Raw genomic sequence first — 19,574 nt, 5'->3', positions numbered from 1 at the left:
TGAATCTGGGGCGTGTCCATGAAGTTGCTGTATTTTTTCAACCCACCATCCAAGTTTTGGGGTCTCCTGGGTGCCAGCCCTGTGCAGCCCCATCCCTGCCCCAAGGGGCTCACAGTCTAAGGGGCGTGGTGAGCCGGGTAGGGGGGGGTGCCTGGCCTCAGGAGGGGCTGACGAGGGGCAGGGAGCCTTGTTTGGCAGGCCCTCGAGGGATGGGGCTTGTGGAGGTGCCGAGGCTGGGGATGTGGGCAAGGCGCTCCGGGTGGAATCTCTGCCTGGGCGGAGTGGGGAGGGTCAGGGAGGGCACGGGGCGGGGTGGGGGGGGGGAGGCGGGGGGCAGGCTGGGCTGGGCTGGACCTCCTGTTGGAGGGTGGCCGGCTGGGGTCCCGAGAGAGACACCTGGGGGGAGGCCCTAGGGAGGACTCAGGCAAGGGAGGGTCTCACAGGCAGGGAAAGGGCCCACCTGCCCATTGCACAAGTGGAAAAACCAAGGCAGGGAGGGGAAGGACCTCCTGAAGGTCAGGTGGGTCTCCAGGGGCTCCCTGGGAGTCAGGGGACCCCTTCTAGACTCAGCCCTCCAAGGGGTCTTGGAGGAAGGTCTTACTACCCATTTTACAGATGGGACAGCTGAGGCTCAGAGCTGAGACCCTCGCCTCAGGCCACACAGCTCATCCAGGATGGGCCAGGCCCACCAGGAAGGTCTGACTCTGGGCCAGCCTGGTTCCACTGCCAACCCTGGTTGCCAGCCCTGACTGGACTCAGGAGGCTAGAGATGGGGGTGGAGGGAGACATTGAGTCCCCTGGGCTGAGGGAGACCAGCCAAGGGGCCTCTTGCCCACTGTCAGCACCCCCGTGACTATGGAGCTCTAAGCTGGAGACAAACTGAATGCTGTCGGAGTGCCTTGGTGAATGGCTCCACTCAGCCGTGAGCCCCGAGGGCCAAGGCTGCCCTGGGAGTGCCCTCCCAGCGCCCAGGACACTGGCAGGCCATGGCTTGGGCTCTGGCCAAGGGGAGCCCACCTGATCTCCATGACGGGAGGGGCTGTCATTTGCAGGGCGCTGCACAGACTTCCCAGTTTGTCTCTGGGGGACACGGTCTCTCTGCCCTCCCGCAGGCCTGCCAGTGTCTCCTGGGGCTTGCCTGGTTCCCCTGGGGACCCACGGAATGGTGGGCGGGGAGCGTACAGGTGTGACGCATCTTTGTTGAATCTAGATCTTTCTTTCAAATGGAAAAATGTCATGCAACCAAGCTCTGTGTGGACAGGGCAGGGCTGCCTGACACGGTGGGCACGGGGCTGGGGGTGGGTGAGGAGGAAGGTGAGGGAGGACGGCTGGAGGTCACCGCGGTCTGGCTGCCATCTGCTGAAGGAAGGAGGACTGCCTGGTGGCAAGTTCTTGGATGCCGGGCTCTGGGTCATTCTTAAGATCCTCAAAAGCTCCAGGAGAGGAGGGACAAGTCAGAGGTGCCCCCTGCGGTCCCGTCTGCCCACAGCCCCGCCATGACAGGGCAGCGCCCTCATTCCCACCTGGGGTGCGGGGGGGGCAGGTTGGCACCCAGACCGCACCTCCTGGGCCTTCCAGGCCTGGGTGCTCCCCTTTCCCACTCCCACCCCCTCTCAGCCCCACGTGTTTGGGGGTCCACCCTCCCTGCGACACGGGTGCGGGTGTGGACGGGCTGGGGCCACTTACTGCAGAACAGCAGCTTCGTGTCCATGTCCTTGACCATCTGGGACACGGCCCGGGGGTGGTGGCAGGTGGTATAACCTGCGTGACAACGAGGAGCACGCTGGCCGGTGGACGGGGGCTCGGACCTGCTCCCGACCCTCCGAGGCCCCCCCCCACCCACCCCGCCACCTTTCCTCTTGCCAGTGGCCCTCAAGCTCCAGCTGCAGTGGCGTGGCAGGCGCTGGGCGGGTGAGGCTCAGGGTGCTCAGGCAGGGCAGGCCCGGGGGTCCCCGAGCCCGGCCCCCGCTCACCCATGAAGAGCGCTGCCCAGGTCTTGATGTGACGACGGCGGCTGTGCAGGTAGCTGGGGGCCTGTGCCAAGTGGATGCTGAGACCCTCCTGGCTGTGGCTCATCTGGGGAGCACGCCTGTCACTCGCTGGGGCCAGAGGGCTGGACCCGCACAGAGCACGGACCGGAGCCCCAGCCCCGGGGAACCCGGCTCCCGGCCCCCCTCCCCTCCCGCCCCCCGCTGCGGCCCCTAACCAGGCGGCTCCGGAGGACGTGGCGGGCGCTGAGGCTCGCCTCCCAGGCCGGCGTGCAGGAGAGGGTGCGCCGCCGCCGCCATCGGAGCAGCACTGAGCCGCGGTGGAAGGCGAGCTTGGCCTGCTGTGGGGACCGCAGGGGAGGGCCTGGGCTGGGGTGGGGTCTGAGGAAGCCGCAGCGCGGGCGCGGCCCCTCCTGGGCTCCTCGGCCCCTTCCCGCTGCCTGTGAGGCAGCGCTCAGCCCACCCACCGCCCTGGCCGCGGCACCAGGCCCCGCTCGACCAAAGGCAGTACTCGGCCCCCATCGGCTGGGAAGCTGGCCGCTTACTATCCATCTCCCTGGCCGCTGGGAGCTCCAGGAAGGCTGAGCTGCGTCTTAATGGCCTGGCGTGGGGCACGGGCTGGCACACAGTAGGGCTCAGCCCATATCTCAGCAAGTTCAACGAGCAACCTGAGCCCCGACTACAGGCCAGGCGCTGGGGACACAGCAGTGAGCAGGGCAGACAGTGTCCTGCCCACAGACGGCACGGCCACGTGTTTGCACGTGTGTGTGAGTGCACGTGTGTGAGTGCACGTGTGTGCACATGGGGAGGGGCAGGGAAACCAAGGAGGGGGCCAAACCTGCTGCCCCAGGGAGCACCCCCTGCCATCTGCAGACCCCCAGCCCCCTGCCACCCGTGGGTCCCCAGCGCCGCCCGCCAAGGCGAAGGCCCATCGGGAGGCACTGACCGTGACGACGGCCCGGCAGCTGTCCTTCAGGGGCAGGAGCAGGGCCTCCATGCTCTGGTGCACCTGGGTTCTCAGGCCGCTTTGCTTTCTGCCTGTCATTGACGCCACCGGCTCCCCGGACAGTGCCATGGCCGCTGCCCGGATTCCATCCCGCTCCTGCAAGGCAGAGGCTCAGGGCCAGAGCCAATCCTGCCTGGGGGTCCTGACCCTCCACTCCGTGGTGGGGATGGGGCTCAGTCCCCTCAGTGGGACCCTTTCACCTGGGCTCAGGGCTCTCAGGGACAGGGCTCTGCCTTCCCCCTCAGACAGGGCTCCTGGGGAGGGTCACAGGCCATCCTCAAGGACCTGAAATCATTTCTCTCTCATGCTCACAGTCACATCCTGACAACCCGAGTGTCATGAATGCAGCTGGGGGGCGGGGCTTATCCCTCTAATTTCCCAGTGAAGGAAAATCTGCCATTGCAAACGTGCTGACAGGTCAGGAAGGTGAGGACAGGTGGGGTTGGAGAGAATGGATGTCGGCGCTAGTTCAGCCCCATGGAGAAGGGCGAGCGCCACCTGGTGGCCTCCCGGCTGGTCCACCTGCGCCGGTGCACACCCAGGGAGCTGCCCTGGACCTCCACCTCCCCGCCCCAGCTGGACCGTGGCCTGGGGTCCTCCCCGCCTTCGGGGAAGGGAGCGGGGGAGGCACAGGAGGGCCACGAGATGGGGGCGCTCGCCCCTCCCTGGGCGCACTCACGTCGTCGGAGAAGGAGCGGGCGTTGATGGCGATGCCAAGGCTCTGGGCCTCTGTGCTGTGTGCGCCCAGGCGGTGCAGCACGTCCGACACGGGGCCCATGACGCGCACCACCACCGGCTCGCTGCTGTGGAAGAAGCCGTCGAGGAAGGGCGGCGGCAGTCCACGGAGCAGGCGTCCCTGGGGGAGGTGGGGCCGGTGGGCCGAGGGTCCTGGGACCCCTGCCTCTGCACCCCCCGCACCCCAGCCCTGCCGGGTAGACCCAGAACCAACTCAGACTCTGCCCTTCCCAGACCCCCATCCAGGCCTGGGCACCTGCACTGTCCCCCACACCCTGCTGGATCCCGCCCTGGCTCTGCCCATGAGGGAAATGAGCTCCGAGCCCTGGTCTGTCCACTCGGAGCTGTGGACAGTCTTCAGACAGGCTTCTCCTCCCTGAGCCACTGGGGGTCTCCCTGGGGTGAGGGGAGCATTAGCCCCGTGCTAGTTGGCTCCCAGGACCTTCCTGTCTGTCCCCATGCTGGCCAGAGGGCCCCCACCAAGTCCTGGAGACCACCCTTCCCTTCCTCTGCCCCACCCTGCCTTTACCCCCATTCCTGGCCTCCCCATGGGTCAGAGAGGGCCTGGGGGGCTGGAGGAGACAAATTTGGTCAGGTGGGCACACACTGAGGTCGCTGGCGAATCACATCATGGGGAGGTGGGTGCACCAGTGGTGGCTCCAGACCTTCTATGCTGCAATGACCATTTCCCATTTTTACATTACTTTAAAAGAAAAAACTAAGCTCACTTTCGGCCAATTCTTTCTGCTCCTCTTGTGTGCAGTGTGCTCATGAACTGTCTGGATGTACATGTCAGAAAGTGACATGTCAGCAAATGGATGTTTCCCACCATCAAGCCCCTTATCAATGACTTGTGCAAACTAGGCTGATTTTACAACTTTTCAGCAAGTTTTAGGCAACTTCATTGGCTTCCTAAGCTGTGTTTAGTTTTACAGTATTAAATTCATTTCAGTGACAAACACTTTCTGAGCACCAACTGGGTGAAGCCAGGGTGCTGGGACCCAGGTCTGGCAGTGGACTGGAGAAGGACCCGAAGTTAAACTTACAATATGGCGTGTGTCAGTCAGTGACGAGTGGTATGATACAGCAGGGCAGGGCTGGGACCGACTGGGGTGGAGGTACCAGCAGAAGTGGTGGTTATGAAGGTTTTTTAAAAATTATTTTATTTATTTATTTATTTATTTATTGGCTGTGCTGCACGGCATGTGGGATCTTAGATCCCCGACCAGGGATCGAAGCCGTGCCCCCTGTATTGAAAGGCAGATTCTTAACCAATGGACCACCAGGGAAGTCCCTAAAGTTTTACTTTTAAGTAGGATCAGAGCATTTGTTACTGAGAAGGTGAGAGCTGAGCAAATTCTTACAAAGAGGTGCTGGAAGAGCTTGCCAGCAGAAGGAGCAGCAAGTGCAAAGGCCCTGAGGCAGGAGCACACCTGGGTGTTTGTTGATCGGCTGAACGACCTTACTGTTTGGGGCTGGAGCAACTGGACGGGTGGAGCCCCCGTCACCTGAGATGGGGGCTGCAGGAAGAGCCTGTTTGGGGTGAGGGGTCCGCTGTGCACACGTTGGGTTTGAGATGCTGCTAGAATCCAAGCAGTTTGAGGGTCGAGGCTGGAGTTCAGGTCCGCGTTTGGGATACAGGTTTGGGAGCACTTGGCCAATAGGTGGTACATAAAGATTGGAGGAGACCACCAAGGGAGCAAGTGTAGACCAAGCAGAATGGCGGGAAAGGGTCCAAGAACAGGAGGGAGAACCAGTGAAGATGACAAGGCACCACCTTCGACGTGAGGGAGGGGTCCTGGGGCCAAGTGGACGGAAAGGTCACCCAGTCACGTGTGCTGACGGGTCCACTGCGGGGAGGTCACAGGTGGCCTGGACGGGAATGGTTTCAGGTCAGCTGTGGGTGGGAGGGACGCTACCTGGAGCGTGTCTGCCTTCCTTCGATGGCTACACTTGCAGCGTTTCCAGTTGAATTATTTCATTAATATGTAGGCATTACATTGGTAGCATCTTCTAAAAGCAAAATATAATTTCTAACAAGGACAAAAATGGCCGGGCGCCAGTCCTGAAAACAGCATCCGGATTTTCAGTGCGATCGTCCCATGACTGTCAAGTAGTTTTTAGCCTGCTTGTCTGGATCCCCTCCCCCGAGGTGAGCAGGGGGATGGGTGGAGGGGCCCCTCCTTCCGCCTGCCGAGCTGGCCCCTTGTTCCCTGGCAAGAGGACCCCTCTGTGGCAGGGATGGACTTCCCCGGCCTCCTCGTGTGACCACTGGAGCAGAAGTGAGTGATCAACTTGCAGGTCGTGCCTCAAGGGGCAGGGTGTGCCTGCTGGCTGCAGTGGGCGTGGTGGTGGCCGCCCAGGCCCTGCAGAGGAGGGCAGCACCCAGAATGGAGCACAGCAAACGAGGACCCTGCCCCCCTGGGGAGTGCAGAGCAGGACAGCCACAGCGGCGGGAGAGAGACGCACTTCTACCGCGGGTGCGCGGTCGGCTTGGGTCTTTTGCACGTAGCTGCTCTCCGGTCTCCCAGTGCACACACCGGCACCCAGTTAGTGCGATTTGTGTTTGACGGTAGACAGAAGTGGACAGTCCTGCGGGGCCATTTGTTCTCATGGGCCCCAGCAGAGGTTGCCTCTCTGGCGTCTAGGGCAGCGACCGCAGCCCCTCCCTCAGCCCTGGGGCCCGCTCCATCCCTGCCCAGTTCAACGTGTCCCCACAGAAGCAGGTCTCCCTGGCTGGGGGGCTCAGGGTGTGTTGTTTCCCCCAGCCCTGCTGTGGCTGGACCCCCCTTTGGGAACCATCCACCTTCCCTAGCCCTGGCCGTCCTGGTCTGGTAGCCCCTCTGCTCTGTCTTCTCTGTTCCTGCAGGTCCACACTCAGTGCGGGGTAGAGAGAAAGCACATGGACACTTCCTACTGATTGCCTGTCTGGGAGAACACCTGGGGACAGGTGTCTGGATGGCTGACCACTGACAGAATGAATGAATGAGTGAGAGAGCAAACGTGAATAACTGATTGAGTGAAATCAATGAATGAAAGAAATAATAAAAGAATGACTCATAAATGAGGGACCCAAGGAACAAGAGGATGGGTGGATGGATGAGTGGGTGGATGGATGGATGGAGGGATGGAGGGATGAATGGCTGAGTTTATGAATGGATGAGTGGGTAGGTAGGTGGATGAGCTGGGGGGCTGTAGACGGAACGGCCAGATCCCCCAAAGGCAGCATTGCGGGCCTTCCCTTCTGCCTCTTTGGCAATGCTCCAGCTGTTCATTCATTACGGGATGTGGGTTGTCACGGTGATGGGTGGAATCGGGAGGGAGTGAAGCTGAGTCTGCAATGACGGGGGGACCCGCCCATAAGATTCTCAGGGGAGGCTCCTGTCTGCGGGCCAGCCTTGGGGTGCCAACTGGTGGGCTCCTCCTAGGTGCCTGGAGGTCTGCAGGAGCGTCCGCCTATTCCCGGGCGTGGTGGAGACAACGTCCTTCGGGAGTAGACACTGCACCCCTCCCGCAGCCCTGCCAAGAGGCCATCACCAGCGCCGTTCTGCAGGTGAGGAAACCGAGCCCCAGAGAGGTGATTCTGTGTCCCTAGAGCCGGGATTCCAACCCAGTGGGCCTTGTCTGCACCCCGCACACCCGGCCGCTCTGGGGGTTGCTCCAGCCACGGCTCCCCTCACCCTCGTACCTTCTCTGGGTGGAAGAGGATGTTTCCCAGGCCCTGCAGGCTCAGCACGCGGACCTCGGGGCTGGGGTCCCTGAGGCTTCGGGCCAGCATGGTCAGGGCGGCCTGTTTGGGGAGCACCTCCAGCAGGGCAGGGCTGTAGAGGAACTGGGTGGCCCCAGGGGCAGGCGGGTCAGTCCTGGCACCCTCTCCTAGGGGCCCTCGTCGGTGTCTGGGAGCAGGGCTGTAGGACCAGGGCCTGGCAGGCGGTTTGGGGAGGGTGGCTGACCTGCTCCCTCCGGGTATCTTGGTTAATGAGTATTTGAAACCCACCTCCAAGCTGGTTCGATCCTTCAATGTATAGCTGGGGAGACTGAGGCCCAGAGGGGGAAAGGGCCTTGTCTGAGGTCACACAGCGAGGCTGGGAGCAACATACATCAACAGCCTGGCTCGTGGGGCACTTGGGGACAAAGCCTCGTGGAAGGAGGCCCAGACATTCCTCTAGCGCGGTGGGGTGGGGAGAAGCACCAGGCTTTGATTGGGGTCTCTTTCTACTCTTTCACTGCCCTTTTGGCTTCACGGTCCCAGGGGTGGGACCTTGAGTCATCAGGGAGGGGGGTGGATGGAAAGACAGTCCCCCAGGCTGCAGGCTGAGGGGGGCCTGGGAGGTGCGGACCCAGCCAGAAGCCCCCGACCGCGGGCCCCAAGGAGCTGGAGGCGGGAAGGAGGGGTGTGAGGGGTTTGTTGGGCAAGTGAGGTCCTGGTGTGGTTCTGGCGGTGGCTGAGGCAGCCGGACGAGGGGGCTCAGGCTGTCTCTGAGGGGCCCCCCTCCCCACACCCAGGCCCCCGTGAGGATGGTGATGGCTGCCTTCCTCCCCCGCTCCTCCTGGCTCCGCAGGTGGGGTAGCCGCTGGATGATCAGCGCCTTGACTTGCTTGCAGCGGTTCTGCACCATGGCCCTGGGCGCAGGCGAAGGGCAGGGGCAGGGCTTGGGCTTGCGGACGCAGCCCCGTGTCCCCCGCCCCACACAACCCAACCCAGGGGCCAGGCGGTCAGAGGTGCTGCTGAGTGTGGGTGGGCACATCTCTCTTCGACCGTTTCCTGCTCCCTTTGCACCCACTGGCCGCCCACTGGCTGCCAGGCCCGGGCTGAGCATGGGATGGACAGGGGAGCAGACTTGGCCCTTGTCCCCTAGGAGGCCTCAGGCCGGGGGGAAGACGCCTGCATCCTAGGCTTCCAGGGTGTGCGCGTGAGTCCGTGGGGCTGTGCTCGCAGGCAGGCCCTGGAGGTACGGCAGTCCACAGCCTCCTTCTGGGCAGGGGTGACCCGGGCAGTCCCCTTCCCCTGGCCCAGCCCCGCCCCTACCTGGCGGGGAGGCCCACGCCCTGCGGGTCGGTGTGGGTGGCGGCGAAGAGGTCCCAGGCTCCCTGCAGCTCCAGGTGGGCGAAGTCCTGCCAGTGTCCGGCGGCGGGCAGCAGACCCTTCAGCGCACCCAGCGACGTGCTGCGGCAGAGCAGAGGGGTCCCCGGCCAGCCGCGCCCCTGGGGAGGGTGCCCAGCCGCCGCGGGTGGAAAGGTGCCTTGTGGTTCCCGCCTGCACTCAGGGCCCGGCAGCACTGGGGCCTCCCGGGGGCAGCTTGTTCCCGGCCGCCTTCAACAGAGATGTCGGGGCGCAGGATGGGGGCGGGCCCGGTTGCGGGGCAGGAGACTGGAGGGGGCCTCCTGGGAGGGGCGGGTCCAGGGGGAAGCTCGAGACAGGTTTGGCACGTGGTCAGTGTGAGGTGCCCACAGCTGGTTTTCCAGGGCTGGGGCTGCGGGGACTGGGCTGGAGAGAGAGAGCTAGGAGACACCGGGGACAGGTGGTTTCCCCAGTTGCAGGGTGGAGGGGGTCCCAGCGGAGCCTCGATGGGCAGTGCCGTTTAAACGTGGGGCTGAGAATGCAGAGGGACCCCGGCACTGGAGGAGGACAGCGGGGGTGTGTGTCATGGGGGCCCAGAGGAGGGTCCATCTACAGCTCCTGAGGACGCGGGGGAACGAGGTCCACCCACCACGTGCTCGCGTGGACTCAAGAAAGAGAGCCGGCCCCGGAGCATGGCGGGACGGGGTGCGGGTCAGGGACCGCGCTGCCCGAGCCCCGTCCGGGTCACACAGCCTGGCCAGGGGCCGCAGAAGCAAAGCGCGGCCAGGCCGCGGGCTCCAGACCTGCACAGTGGTGTCGAGCCACGGGCTCTGGGCTGCCCCGGGCCCTGCAGGCAGCGCACGGGTGGAGGGCCTGGGAATAGCTCGGTGGCCCGTCTCCCTGCCCAGCCACCCCGCGCCTGCTGGCGTCACCTGGACGTGTGAGCGCCCCCAGAGCGAGGCTGTCAGCTTGGACCAGGCACAACTCTGATCAGATTTGCAAAACCAAATGTGAAGGGATGAAATGCCACTCCGTGAAAGTCCCCGGTGGGGCCGACTCAAATGTCAGCTGGCCTGTCATCTTGCCCCCAAGCCGTGCCACTAAAAAGAGGCTGTGTTTTCCAGGTCACTGGTCTCAGCCAGAGTGACGCCGTTTTCAGGAGAAGGCGACTCTGGGCACAGTGGCATTTTGTCTGCTCTGTGATGGGTCTCAGAAGCTTCTGGTCCTGGGGCACGTTGGGCATCGCTTCTCACGGTCGCTGTGTCCCTGCACCACACCAGGGCTTCTGGAAAGATGGCGTTTGGCTGATTTGGGCATTCTGGGGACTCCCTTGCTGACTCTCGGGGTGAACAGCATCACTTGTGGGGCCCTAAAACCTAAGACCACCCCCAGCCCAGGACCCCCGGCAATGCACAGGGACCCATGTTGCCTGAAATCCATGCCGCTCCTTGACCGACAGAAGACGGAGGCCCTCGGGTCCGAGCCCGGCCATGCAGGACCCCCCTCCCTTCCTCCTGGGGTGACGTCGTGCCCTCCTTCAGCCTCACCCCAGGGATGCCTGGGGGAGAGCGACTTTGGAGATGAGGGGGGGCTGGAGGGCAGGATGCAGAGGTGCGGGGAGCCTGCGGGGTTCACACGGAGCTAGGGCTTCCTATGCGTCAGTGCCACGGGACACGGACCGCTGTTGTCCCGGGGGGATGAGGGAATGGAGCGCCCTCCTTTCCTTTCCACCTGGTGTCCCCCCACTGACGTGAGCTGCAGGAGGCGGCTCTGTCTCCTCATCTTTGTATGTCGCCCCAGTGCCGACCGGATACTGTCATTTCCGTGGCACGGAGCCCCCTGTGGCTCCCCGCTGCTCTGGGGCTGAGCCGTGCGGTCACCTCCTTCCTGCCCCTTCGTCTTTGGGGTCCCCCCGCCTGGAAGGCTCTCTGCCCTCCTTTCCCCACCCAGTGAGCTCTAACCATCATTCAGGTCTGTGCTCAGAGGCCGGGTCCTCAGGGAACCACATGCAGGGGGCGCCCCCCAAGGTCATCCTTTGCAGAGGCTGTGCCTCTCCTTCAGGGCACTCTCCAGGGTGTGTCATGCATCACCGGGCTGTCACTTGACCCCATCTGCATTTCCACGGGGCTGAGCTCCTGAGTGCAGGCATGCCTCTCTGGTCACTGAGTGTGGCCTGTGACACAGCAAGCGCCATCCGTATTCATTAAATAACAAGAGCAGGACACACAGTACACTTAGCAAGTATCGACCAAATAATAAATAATCCGTTAGTCCTTTCTCTCCTCTTTTCGACCAAGAGCTGTGGGGAGCGCGGAGTGGAAGGGGGGCCGAGGCTGAGGCCAGGGGCCAGGGAAGGAGGCAGGTCCGAGCAGGGCCGTGGGGACTCCAGACTGGGGCAGAGCACCAACCTTCCCGTCTGTCCCTTCCTGCTCAGGAATCCCTGCTCAACCCCTGGGAAGTCACAACCCCCATGGGTCCGAGGAATCAGGAGGTCCTTGGGCCTGAGACCACGGCACCCCAACTGGGCAAATTGAACAGAAGACGTTTGGGCTGGGGTCATGATCTAACCCTTAACTGAGGCCCCGAGTGTTGGTCACTTGCACAGGGTCACTCTAGCATAGAGGCTACCCAGTCCTCTACGGTGCCTGACCCGCACAACACCTGGGGAGGGGCCAACCCCATCGCACAGAAGAAGAAACCAAGACTGTGAGATGGAGAGGCCAGCTCAGAGTGCTCACAGTGGGGTTAGGAGGAGATCTTAGATCTCAGATCCAGGCCCCAAACAGCATATCATTATTAACTGCTTATTTGTTCCTTGTCGACTGCCAAAACCCAGGACCACGAACAGTGTTTTAAATAAAAGAGCTTTAAATTAAACTTAAAGCTTTAAGTTGAAAAGAGGACTAATCAGGAAGTGAGAAACAAAAGGAAGCACCCCTGTGCCACAGTGAGAGATGACTGAACATTAATTTTATATGTGAGCTTCCTGGCAGCCAGGGCAAGAAGGAAAATATGTTGGATTATACCTATAAGTGGATGAAGGGAGTGTCTTTGAAATGAAGAGAAATGAGATGTCCCATTAGAGTTAAAGAGATTCAGCCCACAATGGATGAAACAAGAGGAATGAGAAGTCCTTTGTGGGGTAGGGTGGACATTGCCTTGAGGAGGACCTGGCTGAGGACCAACCAAAGCAGGAAATGTCTCTAAAAGAAAGGGGTTTTGTTCATCAGAGATGCAAAGGAAAGGGAGAGTCCCACAGGCAGGGCCATCCACGCTTGCTCCTTCCCTGGCAGGAAGCCCTGCCAAACCCTCACTTGTTGGTTCCAGGGGCCGGCACAGCTTAGCAGGACGTCAGGAACCTCAGAGGCCCAGGACTTGTCTGACTCTGCCTTGAGCCTTGCGTGGCTGCCACGGTGTTCCGTGCCACCCCCAAGCTGCCAGGGACACCCACAAGACAGTGGGCCTCTCGGTAGTGAGTGCCCAGATCCCTCTTCGGCCCCCGTCCCCCTTGACGGTACCACCACATCCACCTAGTGTCAGACCTGGGACCACAGTGATGCGCCTGGATGGTGCTGCCCTCTGAGGCCCGGGAGCGGCTGCTGACCTCCTCACTGTCCTTGATGGCTGGCAGACATCACTGCCGATTGGCCTGCTGTGCTCTCGGGCCCCTTGGGGTGGCATCAGAATCACAGTTGTCCTCTGGGGAAGGGGCCCAGGTCCCATCCCAGCTCCGGGGAAGGTGTGGGAGACAGACCTGGTCAGTCAGAGCCCCGCATGCCCCTGTAGCCAAGGCAGCTGGTTCAGGGGTGGGCCTGTGAGCTAAGCTGGGCCAATTAGAGCCAATGGACATGCCCAGGGTGGGAGTCTGTCCTGTGGTTGCTGGGGCCCCGCCCTTCTCTTCCGGGAGGACCTGCCCAGAGAAAAGCCAGGACCTGCGAGGTGGGTGGGGGGAGGGCTGAGGCTGCTGGAGCATCTTGACACAGCTGAGCCTGAGCAGAAGGGCCCCTGGTGCTCCCAGAGAGGTGACAGCCATCCTGCTCTCTGCGGGAGCCCTGTGTGAGACAGACATATGTCCCTGCTCCCCGGAGCCCCCATTATACGGGGCACAGATGACAGCTGTAGCTGGAGATGGGCTGGGGGGGAACACAGCAGGGAGGGAGGAGGGCTGCTATTTTGGAGAAGATGGTTGGGAGACCACAGGAGGTGAGGCTACTGGGGGAAGAGCATCCCGGGAAGAGGGCGCAGCAGCTGCAAAGGCCCTGAGGCAGGAGTGTGCTGGGTTTGAGAAACGGCAGGAAGATGCTGAGGCTGGAGCAGAGGGTGTGCCTGGGTGGTGGGGGCGTGTGGCGGGAGCTGAGGTCCTGGAGGAGACGGGCACCCAGATGAGGAAGGACCGGTGGGCCTCCGGAAGGGCTGGGCCCTTCTCAGAGCTAAAGGGGGAGGAAGCAGGAGGGTTCTGAGCACAGGCGAGGCCTGATCTGACTGAGGGGTGGAGGGCAGTGGGGGGTGGTCATGGGAGCAGGGGAGGCTGGACCTCATGGGGAGGGAGAGGGAAGCTGATGGGCCAGGCAGCTCATCACAGCTCTCTCCTAACCCTCCTGCTTCCGGGAGGAGAATGTTTTAACATCTTATTAGGGAAGATTCATGCATTTTGCATGGTTGATTTGAATAAAAAAGGAACTTGGTGCACATTCGAATTCAGAAGCAATATGAGAGAAGTGACAGTTTTTTTCAGTGAGTGTCTTGGGGAGAGCTGTTAAAACTGACAGTTTGTGTGAAGCTCATCATAATACTAACAAATGAAAAGAGGTCGCCCTGAGGCTTTTAAAGACTCAGCTTAATGGATTTCTCAAGATATGCCCCAGTGCAGAGGGAAGGCAAGCCTGCCAGCCCGGGCCACGGCCCGAGTGCAGCCGGCGGGGCGCGGACCCTCCCACGTGGGTCCTGTCCACAATGGTCAGGAGTGGGATGGGGGGAGGCTGACAGCTGTCCACCGCATCAGAGCGAAAACGTGCCAGGGTCCGGCGCCCTGTGCAAGGGAACCCGGAGGGCGTCTGCCTGCAGGGGCCGAGTGGTGGCTGGGCAGGCACCCCTGCCGTTCTATGGGCTCTAGCTCAGCAATGCACGGACATTCTGTGTGGCTCAGAGGAAGCCTCTGACCCTCTCTGAGCCTCAGTTTCCTCGTCCGTCAAAGGGGGAAGACAACATTTGTCTCGCAGAATCCCTGCAAGGACCACACTTGGGTAAGATGTGGTGTCCCGTGTGGGCACCTGGAGTCCCCGTGTGTCAGCTGTCATGGGGTGTCTCTGCTGCCAGGCACCTGCGGTCACAAGGAAGCGTGACGCATGCCCATCCTCCGCGCTGACTGCTGCGCTGGCCACAGCTGGTGTTTGGAATCATGTCTGTTGGGGATTCAACTGTGTCCCCAGAAGCTGTCAAAGTCCTAACCCCGGGTACCTGAGAATGTGACCTCATTTGGAAGTTAGGTCTTTACAGATGGAATCAAGTTAAGACAAGGTCATTAGGGTGGCCCTAATTCATCATGACTGGTGTCCTTATAAGAAGAGGGAAGGACTTCCCTGGTGGCGCAGTGGTTAATAATCCACCTGCCAATGCAGTGGACATGGGTTCGAGCCCTGGTCCAGGAAGATCCCACATGCTGCGGAGCAGCTAAGCCCGTGAGCCACAACTACTGAAGCCCGCGCACCTAGAGCCCATGTTCTGCAACAAGAGAAGCCATCGCAATGAGAAGCCCGCGCACCGCACCGAAGAGTAGCCCCCGCTCGCCACAACTAGAGAAAGCCCGCGCGCAGCAACGAAGACCCAACGCAGCCAAAAAAAAAAACAAAGAGTGCTTGTTGTGTACAACACACTGCTCCCTCTTAAAAAAAAAAAAAAAAAAAGAGGGAAATTTAGACACAGAAACACAGTGACGACGGAGGCAGAAATGGGAGTGATGCGTCTACAAGCCAAGGAACACCAAGGAGGCGGGAAGGACCCTCCCCCGCAGGTTTCAGAGGAGCACGGCCCTGCCAACCCTGGACTTCAGACCCCCAGGCTCCGGCGCTGCGCGAGAATAAACGCCTGCTGCTCTAAGGTGCCCGGTGTGGAGCTCTGTCACTCAGCCCTGGGAAGCCGGTACACCGTCTCTGCCCAGGGGTCTGGGCCTTACCTCCGGGCGCTGGGCACGGCTGCCTCCTGGACCTCCTGGCCGGGCTGGGGCTCCTTGGGCAGGTTCAGCTCCAAGATGTAGTGCACCTGGGTGAGGAGGGCCAGGAAGAGCTTGGGGTAGGCCTCCTGCACGGCCTTCTTGAACTCTCGGGCGAACTGCAGCTCATGCAGCGTGTTCATGGTCTGTCGGGGCAGCAGGGGACACTCAAGGGGTCTGGGGTCCAGGCCTGTGGATCAACCTTCCGACAAAACCCACGTCCAAACTCGCCTCCCTGTGCCTGCCCACAGCCTCCAGGACCACAGCCAAGTCCTTGCCCGGGACGTCCTTCCCTCAGGGCCCGGCTCTCTCTCTGGACCCTCCATGCCTCCCCTCTCCCGCTGCTCTCCCTGCAGGCCTGGGTCCTCCATCCCACAAGCCCTGTCCACTCTGCCCTCTGCGCTGCCGCTGCCTCGTGTCGGGCTCCTCAGCCCCGTGGGCTTTGCTCCTCACAGTATCCCCAGCACAGAGCCTGGCACACAACAGGTACCCATGAGTGAATGTCGAGGGGACACGTGGCCCAGAAGGCAGAGCTACCAGATAGCAGCCCCGGGGTCTCCCGTGCCCAGAGGGGCATTTGGTCCAGAACGTTCTCAGGGTCAGGGGCCAGCACTGCGGAGCAACGACAAGGGGAGGGCAGGGGCTTGGGGCGCGGGGGGACCCAGGGAAGGGGGCCCGGGGACGGGGGGCATCAAGGAGCAGGGCTGACGGACGGCCAGGCCCAGAGACAGGGTGGGGTTTCCTGCCGCCGTGGGTTCAGCTGTCACAACCCTCTGCTGGGGGCGGCTGCTTGTCCAGGGCTCTCTGAGCGGGGAGGGGCGGCTGCATGCTCGGTGCTCAGGGGCCTTTTGGGGTGGAGGTGGGTTCTTAGCCTGGAATAAAACAGGATTGGGGCGCAGCTGCTGCCCCATCAGAGTGCAGCCCAGGGGCAGGTGTGGCGAGTTAGCAAGTGAGCCCCTGCTCCTGGGGCTGTGCAAGCAGGGCCTGGGCTTGTGCAGAAAGCTGGGGGGTGGGCGGTAGGGGGGGTTCCTACAGGAGGTTGGGAGCTACCAGAGGCAGCCTCTAAGATTCCTCCAGAATGGACAATCTCCAGAACCCAAGTATGGGGGCAGGGGTTCACGAATCCCTCCACGCCCTTCCTCGTGCCTGAACCTGGCTGGCGTGGTCCAGAGCCCTCGACCAGGAAGTGGGGAGCTGGGCCTGGACCCAGGGCCTGTGTGGTCAGTCCCCGGCTGGGCAACCTCAGAGGCCCCCTCTGCCAGGCCAGGCTGGGCAGGGTGGGTTTCTTCTGAAACCTGGATATGGGGCTCCCCGTCCCACGGGGCCAGGCACACGGTGGGCACCCCACACCCATGTCTGGCTGAACGCACACAAGAAGGCATCTGGGGACAGCGTCTGGGGGTGTTGGCAGAGACTCACGGCCATGGAGCGCAGGTAGGCCTTCTCCGTGGTCCGGGAGCTGCCATCACTGGTCCTGGTGGGTAGGGGCTGCTCTAGCGCCCAGGCCAGCAGCTCGGCCAGCACCAGGCAGCTCACGGCTGCTCGGCCCCCAGGGCCTTCCACAGCCGGAAGGCATGGCTGCGGGCAAAGGGTGGCCGTGAGGGCAGCACTGAAACTCTGGCCTGACCAGGCTGGGTCCCAGCAGCGGGCCGCCATGCCCAGGGCCTCAGGGGCCTGGAGTGGGGGCCGGGGGGAGGCCAGGCTGGGTCCTGAGCTGAACCCTGGCAGGACAGGTGGGTGAGGGGTGGATAAGAGCATATTGAGGTTGGGGGAGGGGCACGAGGGGCGGGGCCTGGACAGCAGTGTGGCCCGGGGGATGCAGAGGTTGGGCCAGCGGCCCCGGTCCGTGTTTCTGGGTGTCCCCTCTATCAGGCCCCTCTTACCCCAGCTGCAGACTCCGTCTGTCACCCCCCATGGCTCCCAAGTACTGTCAGGACAAGTCCAGCTGGTGCCCAAAGCCATTGCCCTCTGACCCCTGCCCTCTGACCTCCAGTGCCTGCCTGCCTTCCCTCCTCTCCTGCCTCTGGCCTCCTCACCTGGCCTATTCTCGCTCAGCCTTTAGGGCTCGCCCTACAGTCACTTCCTCCTGGAAGCCTGCCGTGGCTGCTTCCTCCTAAGCCTGGGTTTGCTGGGGTCCAGCTCCCCTGGCACCAACCTGGGTCAACTTAGGGGCCATCACTGGCGTGTGCAGAGCTTTTCAGTGTCCTTGTGCCCATTTTGCACATGAGGAGACTGAGGACTGGGGACAGGATGTGCTCTGATCAGGGCCCTGCCTCGTAACCGGGAGATGGCGCAGGAGGTCAGGCCTGCCTAGTCCCACGGCCTTACTGCCTGGTGGGGGGGAAGCATGGCCCTGCGAGACCGGGGGAGGCAGGGGGCACCCGGGCTCTCCAGTGTCAGTGGCCATGACGGCCCTCTTGTTTTCTGTGCTAGGTGTCTTTGGGCCTGAGTGCTGGGTGGAAGGGGCTGGAGGGGCAGGAGGGACCCTGGAATGATGGGGTGTGGGCGGGGAGGGCATAGTTGGGGGCTTTGATGAGCTGCAACCCCCAGCTTTCAGAGAGACCCCAGGGGGGCTGCCCTTGAGCGCTGGGGAGGCCACCCCAGTCCCATCTGACCCTAGCTGAGTGGGCTCAGAGGACTCTGGGAGATTCCAGAGTGAGGTCACCACCCACCTAGAAGGAGTGGGGCCTTTGGAGTGAGAAGGGCCTGGACTCAAATCCCTGCTCCGCCCCGCGCTGGCTGGGTGACCTTGGCCAAGTCACTTCACCTCTCGAGGGCAAAGCTGCCTCGAGGGGCTTAGGTGAGGTGGTCCCCGGGAGCGAGGGCGCACAGAGGGCCGAGGCGTCTGTTCTTCTCCCTGTGGGCGTCTGTCACTCAGTCGGCACCTCTGTGCTGGGCACCGTCGCGGTCAGGCAACGTCCCAGGGTACCGAGCAGAGACAGACCCAGTAAGAATCCTGGGCGTGACCCCCCTAGGGTTTGACTTGGGCAGCAAACAATGGTGCGTCAGACACTACCCCACGTGCGTAAAGCAGGGCGGGAGGGGGCACGGCAGGAGGATGCATCTGGGTGTCCTCGATTGTAAGTAGGGCAGTCGGGAGGCCTCCACTAAGAAGGGGGGTGCCTGCAGAGAGCTGAGAGCAACGGGAGAGGCTGCAGCTCTGAGACGGTGGCCTGCGTGGTGTGTTCAGGGCCAGCGCGGGCGGCGTGGCATGAGCAGCGGAGGGCGGGGAGACAGTGAGGTCGTGGGGCGACGTCACGACTTGTTGGGTGCTGTAAAGGTTTTGGCTTTGACTTTGAATGACATGGGGGCCACTGGCATGTCCGGAGTGGAGAAGAGACGTGATCCGACCTAGTTTTAAAGGACCACTCTGGCTGCTGGGACGGAGGGGCTGGAAACGGGCCAGGACGCGCAGTGAGAGCTCGTTATGTCCTAACTAGGGTGGTGGTGTCGGCGGCTGGGGGAGATGGAGGCAGGTGGACCGCAGGGCTTCCCAGAGGATGGGCTGTGGGGTGGAGAAGAGAGTCAAGGCGACACCGAGAGCTTTGGCCTGAAGCTGGAGGGTGAATCGCCACGTCTGACACAGGAGCTGGCAAGACGAACGGGTGCAGGGCAGGGTCAGGGGGTGGCCTGGACGTGGCAAGTGGACGCCCGTTAGACATCCCCGTGCATCCGGCCAGGGCGAACATTCGGGAGGCGCCTGGGCTTAGGTGATATTTAAACCAGGGGGATGGAAGTGGCCACCAGGGCAGGGAGTGTAAGTGAAGATGGGGCCTGAGGCTCAGCCCTGTGGCCCCTGCGTTAAGAAGCCAGGGAGACAGGAGGAAGCAGCCAGGAGGCTGAGCTGGAGCGGCTGGGGTTGGCGGGGGAGGAGCCAGGCTGGGCTCCAGGAGCCAAGTCAGGAAAGTGTTCCCAGCCCAGAAATAAGCCCACGCAGACGTGGTCAATTAATTTACAACAAAGGAGCCAAGAACATGCAATGGGGAAAGGACAGTCTCTTCAACAAATGGTGCTGGGAAAACTGGGCAGACACGTACAAAAGAATGAAACTGGACCTCTATCTTACAGCACACACAAAAATTAACTGGAAATGGATTAAAGACTTGAATATAAGACCTGAAACCATAAAACTCCTGGAAGAAAACCTAGGTGGTAAGCTCCTTGACGTCAGTCTTGGCAATCATTTTTTGGATCTGACACCAAAAGCAAAGGCAGCAAAAGCAAAAATCAACAAGCGGGACTACATCAAACTAAAGCTTCTGCACAGCAAAGGAAACCATCTACAAAATGAAAAGGCGACCTAGTGAATAGGAGAAAATATTTGCAAATCATATTTATGAAAAGAGGTTAATATTCAAAATACTAGAAACACACACACAGCTCAATAGCAAAAACAAACATACAAAAGCTCCCCACACAATCCGATTAAAAAATGGGCAGAGGATCTGAATAGACATTTTTCTAAGGAAGACATACAGATGGCCGACAGGTACGTGAAAAGATGGTCAGCATCACTCAGCATCAGGAAAGTGCAAATCAAAACCACAATGAGGTATCATCTCACTCCTATTATCA

At 61.6% G+C, this 19,574-nt stretch overlaps 1 protein-coding gene across 1 annotated transcript in view; it reads right to left on the bottom strand.

Moving 5' to 3' along the window:
- Window positions 1-1,335: 1,335 nt before the first annotated feature.
- LOC132352095 (maestro heat-like repeat family member 5) overlaps window positions 1,336-19,574 on the bottom strand; it is a 66,441-nt gene continuing 48,202 nt past the window's right edge. Inside the window, 14 exon segments of the mRNA XM_059902409.1 lie at window positions 1,336-1,433; window positions 1,687-1,761; window positions 1,974-2,076; window positions 2,207-2,329; window positions 2,935-3,090; window positions 3,674-3,850; window positions 7,418-7,561; window positions 8,238-8,352; window positions 8,759-8,896; window positions 12,239-12,254; window positions 14,974-15,145; window positions 16,419-16,534; window positions 16,537-16,577; window positions 16,627-16,720. Of these exon segments, the coding sequence (XP_059758392.1) occupies window positions 1,336-1,433; window positions 1,687-1,761; window positions 1,974-2,076; window positions 2,207-2,329; window positions 2,935-3,090; window positions 3,674-3,850; window positions 7,418-7,561; window positions 8,238-8,352; window positions 8,759-8,896; window positions 12,239-12,254; window positions 14,974-15,145; window positions 16,419-16,534; window positions 16,537-16,577; window positions 16,627-16,720 (1,568 nt within the window).

The sequence above is a fragment of the Balaenoptera ricei genome, chromosome 17 (genome assembly GCF_028023285.1).
Source record: "Balaenoptera ricei isolate mBalRic1 chromosome 17, mBalRic1.hap2, whole genome shotgun sequence".
Taxonomy (NCBI): domain Eukaryota; kingdom Metazoa; phylum Chordata; class Mammalia; order Artiodactyla; family Balaenopteridae; genus Balaenoptera; species Balaenoptera ricei.
This window is presented reverse-complemented; position numbering and strand designations above follow the sequence as displayed.